Genomic DNA, 6,985 nt, shown 5'->3' on the forward strand with positions numbered 1-6,985 from the left:
AGATCAGTTTCTTTGATCGTCTCTTCCATTTTAATGGTCACTGGCTGTATTTGCTCCATTTCTTTTTTCAAGGCTTTGTTTTTATTTATATCCTCATTTTTCATTCTTTCATTCTCTCCCTTGATCATATTCAGTTTCTTTTTCAGCTTATCAAGCTCCCTATTGGTCTTTTCATTTGCTTTTCTTAGTTGAACTATTTCTCTATACGTCGCCCTGTGCTCACCTTTCAGTTCAATTATTTCATCTAATAAATCATTGATCTCCCTGTTTCTCACAATATTTTTGTACCTAAGCTCCCTATCCATTTCTATCCCTCTACCCAAAATTCCATCTTCTCTTGTAAATCTGGAAAATGCATGGCTCTCGAACCTTTGGTATGATTTCAAGGTTTCATTTTGGGAATTACCCCCCAGTGGCGATTCCACCCTACCTACATCCAGGCATCTTTTTGTCTGTTCATTTTTCTTTAATTTACGGCTGTTTTCTTCCATTTTTTGAGTAATCGGCTCTAAAAAATATATACACCTATGTGTGTGCATAGGTTAATACAGTGGTGGTCGATGGGAAGACATCCTTGAATTTGTGCTGAATGGCCCTATGGCTCCGGCACTTGGCTGAAGGCCATAAATCTTATAAATAAAATCAATTTAGATTGAGGGAAAGTTTTAGAGTAGTATGCCATGTTTTGTGTACAAATGGCTTATTGTATCAACTCTGAGGAAGTATATTATTAAAATATTTGAGAGCTGCAGTAGATAGAGATAAATTATCAAAATAATTTACATCTTTAAAACTGGAGTACAATATAGTCATGACATACAAGTCTCTTGTGCAGCATAATCATACTAATATTATACAGACACCAGAATAATAGACAGAATAATATGAGTATTGCCACCCAGTATGTATGCATCTTAATTTTCACAATAATCATGTGTAGGTTAGTGGGAAAGGGACCCCTTCCCCCTCATCTAATTAACTATTTCATGTATAGCAAGGTGGCTGAGCATGAGACAGGAAAGGCCTCATCATTTTCATGCTTCTTTTAAACCAAGCAAAGATTACACATCATTACTTTCTCAGCATTACTGCAGCAGTGACTGCCAGTTTATCCCAGATGCCAATTGTGATAGTACAAGTCTTCACCTTAATCTATGTAATCTTAACTGCACACCCTCACTTTCTCAACATACTCTCCACATGCTCATGTGGTTTATTCACTGCATCCAGCCAGCGTTTCCTAGGTCAAAAACTTGTTCTCCCAACAGAACTGATTTATGCATCCTCCAGTGATGTTTACTTTAATCCATTCTCAAAGCATGATTGCCATTATCAGCTCAGGTTGGCCTGTTTTTTCTTATAATCCCATGTGTGCCTATTCTTTTCACAAATCTTAATGTTCTCTCCTTTGTCATATTTTGTAACTGTACAGCTACACAGAAAACTATCGTTAGTAGGGGTGTCGAAACATTCGCTAATGAACATAACCTTATGATACCGAAGGGTTGGTATTTCTGGGGTTCGAATTGTTCGAATTCCTTCTGAATGAATATGAATCGAATACTAGTTCCGGAGTTCATATGGATTCACTATGACATGATAATCTTATTTCCGATGGAGACTTCGACTTGTCTCAAATAGTTTCGTTGTTTTCTGTCAAAATGATTAGCGTGATTTACTAACGATAGTTTTCTGTGCAGCTGTACATAAAAGAGCACATGCAAATGATGGGCACTTAGTTCTCTGTAAGAACCCTCCAACCCTATTATCCCTCACACTGTCACACAAGTACAAACCATTATAGACAATAAAAGAAAAGAGTAACTTGTTGCTAAAACATCTACAACAACCTGCCCCCATACCTCACAACACAAATAACAAAAACATATACTCTGATCATAAAATAACCACTCCTAACCAGACCCCCAAATCCCATAATCCACCAGACTCCCATAGGTATCAACCCAAATGAGAAATCATTCCCAAGATAAGTAAGAAGTCTTTGGCATGACTTCATTTAGGCCATCAATCCCACAGTAATTAAAACCAGCACAGAATGGACCTGACCACAGGCTCCAACTGGCCAAGGAGGCCTTGTAGAAGACATTTTAGTACCACTCTCATCCACCCTAAACAATAGAAAAATCTTTTTTGAATAACTTCTGGGCCAATCTGATGTCCATTACCAGTCACCTAGGAGCCATGGGTCTCCTGTAAGGTAGACCTGGGGTAGTAGATTGATTGATGTTTATAATACTGTACTGTATTTAAGGAATATGATAATAGATTTATAATTACTCATATTTGTACAAGTGGACTTGGTATTAGTATATGTATTTCTTGAAACAGGTTGATTCAAACAGGAAAGTAGAGAGTGGATCTTTCAGAATCGATTCCAAAGGTAACCAGAAACCAGCATCAAAGAAATATGCTGGCTCAGAGGTAAGTTGATATATAATTTTTTTTATCGAGTTTTGTTTGAGTAAAACATGAAGGCAGTGTCTATTGATGCATTTGTAAAACTTAATTTAAAATGCAAGTTGACTTTTATTTATTTTTATTTCTATATACAGGGTGATCAAACCAAGTGTAGACACACATCTATTTAAAGAACAATACAGTTTTTACAACAAAAAATGAAACATTTCAAGAAAGATGAAGAATAAAGTATAAGGAAGCAAGATATGTAATCAATTTTCAATGTATCCCCCTTTAGCCCTCACTAAGCGCCTCAATCTGTTATGTACATCACTGCAGGCAGCACGTATGGTTTCTGGCGATATTTTGTCCCAACAAGAGCGCAGTTTGACCTTCAGAGTTTCGATATTTGCATGATTTGAACAACAAGCTTCCCTTTCCAAGATACTCCATATTGAAAAATCCATTGGGTTCAAATCAGGAGAGGAAGGAGGCCACAATTCCTTAGGCCAAAACCCTGCCATATTCTCCTTACACCATTTCTGAACAATATTGGCTGTGTGCGATGTGGCTCCATCCTGTTGTAGGGTTATTCCATCTTCTCCGAAAGTGGCATCAATCCAGGGAACCAATTTCTCCTTCAGCATCTTGAGATAAACGTGTTGGTTAACTTTTACGCCCTCATCAATGAAGATGAGGGGGGTTTTCTGGCCAGTTGAAGTCACTCCACCCCAAACCATCACAGAAGCTGGTTTCTGCCTCCTAAACATCAGCAATTCATTTAGTGGGATGTCTCCTTTATGCACTGCATAAATCCTATCATTTTGGTGATTGTGCACAGCCTGGACAGTGAATAACTTCTCATCTGTCCACAGGACTGGTGGTTGCGTGCCGTTTTCAAGCTTCTCCAAAAGAAGCTTCCCTCTGGCTAATCTTTTGGTCTTTGTCGCTTGTGAGAGTAACTGAACTTTAGTTTTCTTGTATGGCTTGAGACACAGATCCTTTTTCAGCACATTTTGCATTGTCCCATAACTTACTCCAGCCTCTGAAGCCAACATTCTTATGCTTCTCTTTGGATTTCGTCTGATTTTTTCTCTGGTGGTTTTGATGAGCTTTTGCGTTCTTACTGTACGACTGGGAGTGCTTCGTACCTTCGGAAGGGTCGAACCTGTCTCCTTCAAGCGTTTTAAAGCCTTATAAACACCAGCTCTGCTTACACGAGCTTTCAATATTCTACAGATTTCACTGGGGGACTTTCCTGCTTGAGACAATTCTTGAATAGTTGCATTTATCGTGCTCATGATAGACTAAAATCTATATTTCAATCTGCAAAGATAGACAATTGTTTAATAAACACATAAAGCTATACTCCTACACAAAAAGATTTTAAATTTCATTTCGTGAACATATATTTTTTACAATCAAAATTTGTCTACACTTCGTCTGATCACCCTGTATATCTATTTATTTATCTTTATGTATTAGTGATTTTGTTGGGCTTGTATTATGGAGTATTATCCTCTGATTAAGCTGTAGTGAAGCTGTTGCTGTCTTTATCAAACAGTTATTAGTATTATAACTGTGAATGATGTGCAGAAGTCTAATAACAGAGTGGATGAAGGAATTCATAGGAAAAGTTTGGAACAGAACAAGGTTATCTTGACTACACTGGGGATGTGTGGTTCAGATGTTTGTTGGTAATACTATTTTTTATATATTTATTTTTTGCTAGCCTTTCTTCACTTTTTTTTTTCCACATACCCAAACTGTCAGAATTTCTATCAACCCTGTCTGCAAGTGATGTTTTCATTCCTGCTGACCCCCTCACCTACACATGTCTCACTCCATCCGTGGAGTACCCACTACACTTCTTAAACACTTCATCACAAACATATTAACACTTCCTTTCTGCCTCCTTAAAATTACAAGTGTCTGTTCTATACATTGCCATGGGCACAATCGCTCCCACATACAGTATTTTTGTGTTCATCTCTAGATACATATTTCTCATGACAGTTTTAATTTTCCCCAGACATTTACTTGCTTTCCTTGCATTATAATTCCTTTCAACCTTAACTCCTCCATTCCCTGATACATGTGACCCCAAATATGTAAAGCTCTCTACTTCTTCCAGCTTATCACACTTTCAGTTCTTCTAGCCCATCTCCACCATCAACATCTCTTCACTTTTGATGAAACTTCAAAACCCCCAAATACTTGTATCACACACAAATGCTCTTCTCTTCCTCCACAACTACTTGACACCTACCCCCCAGAAGCATATCCATAATTATATTGCTCACTGCTCTATCAAAAAAACTGAAAGGCAACACATTGCTTGAAAGGCAACACATTGCTGCTTGCCAGACCTCCTGATATCCATCCTTCTGAATCCTCTCTCCCCCAAGAGGACAGAGTCTACCTGGCCAGGCTGCAGTGTGGCCACCATCCAGTCCTTCTGGATAACTACAACACATCATGGAAGGCTGTGTAGTACACAATCATACACACCAACAACATAATATGTACTCAATAAGGAATTTGTGGGAAAACCCCCACTACAGCCATGGCATTCCTCAGGGATATGGGACTGCTTGGCCAGATGATCTAGAGCGACAACATCATCATCTCATCTCTTAACTTTTGCCCACACTTATTTTCAGGATCCTCCTCTCATATACCCTCCCGAACTCTATTATTAATTGGTTCAATCTATACTCCAACTTGGCTACAAGCTCAGGGTCATTTACAGACAACACCTGGTTTACTTCCCACCACCCCTCTCACCAGCTCCAAACCCATACCTAACACTTGTGTTTACTTCCCTCGCCACTTCATCTGTATGCACATTGAACAACCATGGAGATGTTACACAACTGTGGCATAGGGCCACCATCATCTTGTACCACTGGCTCCATTCCGTACTCTCACATAGGCTCTTGTATTCCCATAAAAACTTTTGACTGCACCCTCCAGCAGATTTTCCCCTATCTCATACATGTGCTACACATACCAACCTTTGTCAAACCTGTCATATCCTTTGTCCAAGTCTGTGAAGGACCAAAAGACCTCCTTACCCTTTTCAAATACTTCTCATGTCTTACTACAAAATTTTCTGTCTATGCACCCTCATCTTTTCCTAAACCCATGCTGCTTTTTCCTCAATTCTCCTCCTAATCATCCCAATTAACATCCCATACACTATACCAATTACACTTAACAGGTTGTCTTAGAAAAGGTAATGGTGGTTAAGGGGACACTATATGATGTACATTAGTACAAAAGCATCTTGTCATTCCTTCATGAATAGAATTTGTGTTAATATGGATGGGTCTCTGGTCAGTCAAGGCACATAAAAACTCCTTAAAGTACTAGATCATGTTATCACACAGTCAATGCTCTAATATGGTGAATATGAATACACCAAAGGCTCTTTTCCCCATATAAAGTGGGTGACAGAGTCAAAGCCCACACCCATTTCATACAGATTGTTTTGTAATTTTTATTTACCATTTTTCTCAACAGTTACATATGGTGGAAGTTTTGGAGACTGTATGCAAGAGGTTTGATGACTATGCCCAAGCAGTGCACAAGACCACTGGTCGTCTTACTGTAATGCAACTTGTAATTAATGGAGCCATGAACCCCAACTTTGGTGATTATGAACTAAAACAGGATTCAGAACTCAACAGAAGCCTAGAGTTTTACTGTAATGGGATGGTGGAAGAGTATGAGGAGGATATAACTGCATTGTATGGGGAAAACCCAGAGATTGGAAAGAAAGACCTTCAGAAAGTATTATGTAATGAAATGGCAGATTTATGTAGTGAACAAAAAGAAGAGTTGTGACAAAGGAACAGATATTAAAAGTGATTAGATCTTGTTATACCATGGACATTGTTTTTGTATTTTTCACTTTGTTGATGAAATGAACAAATGACTGTTTTATGTCAGTGTACCCATGAAATGCCTGTTGAAGTTTTTTTTACTAAATCATATTTATTAGTCTTAAACCTCAAGCCCTGGCAAAAGTGTTCATGCTCAGTCAACTCTCAGAGTAGGTAACAACAGATGTTGGAATAAGAAAAGAAAACATTATTTATTAGATTGTTGAATTGTGATATTTCTATCATTCCAGAAAAGCTATTATTTGATACTGTTGACTGTTGTTCCAATAACTTAAGATTATATATGAAAGATCTGCACATGTGTCACCGAGATATTTTTCTCATAGCAGTAAGAAGGTCTTCACAAATTCACTTGACTTGATGAGTGCAGTTTTTTTGAAAAGCAGTGTAGTTGCACAGTGCAATAGTAGACTTTGTCAATAAAAATATAAAGAAAGAAAAATGTTTCATTTAATGAAATTTTCCTTCATTCTTACCCCCCTCTCCAATTACCACTCTTTTTCTCAGTCCCCTTTTACCCCCATTCTCTCTCTCTCTTCTCTCTGCAACTCCTTGTTTCTTCCACTCTATTCCATTCTCTCCTCTCTTCCTCTCTCTTCCATTCTCTCTCCTCTCTTCCACTTTCTTCCTCACTTCCAATCTCTTCCACTCTCCCTCTT

The 6,985-nt window shown here is 38.2% G+C and overlaps 1 protein-coding gene across 4 annotated transcripts in view; it reads left to right on the forward strand.

Moving 5' to 3' along the window:
• Positions 1 to 6,768, forward strand: part of sel (canopy family protein seele) — a 130,726-nt gene extending 123,958 nt beyond the window's left edge. For 3 of the 4 annotated variants that reach the window (XM_076187401.1, XM_076187402.1, XM_076187400.1), the window contains 2 exons: positions 2,350 to 2,442; positions 5,944 to 6,768. In XM_076187401.1, coding sequence (XP_076043516.1) covers positions 2,350 to 2,442; positions 5,944 to 6,267 — 417 coding nt within the window. In that variant the 3' untranslated portion in view covers positions 6,268 to 6,768. The remainder of the gene's footprint in view (positions 1 to 2,349; positions 2,443 to 5,943) is intronic. The other variant, XM_076187403.1, reaches the window with a different exon arrangement.
• The last annotated feature ends 217 nt before the right edge of the window (positions 6,769 to 6,985 follow it).

Source organism: Oratosquilla oratoria, chromosome 6 (assembly GCF_046742065.1).
Source record: "Oratosquilla oratoria isolate Oo_2021 chromosome 6, ASM4674206v1, whole genome shotgun sequence".
NCBI lineage: Eukaryota > Metazoa > Arthropoda > Malacostraca > Stomatopoda > Squillidae > Oratosquilla > Oratosquilla oratoria.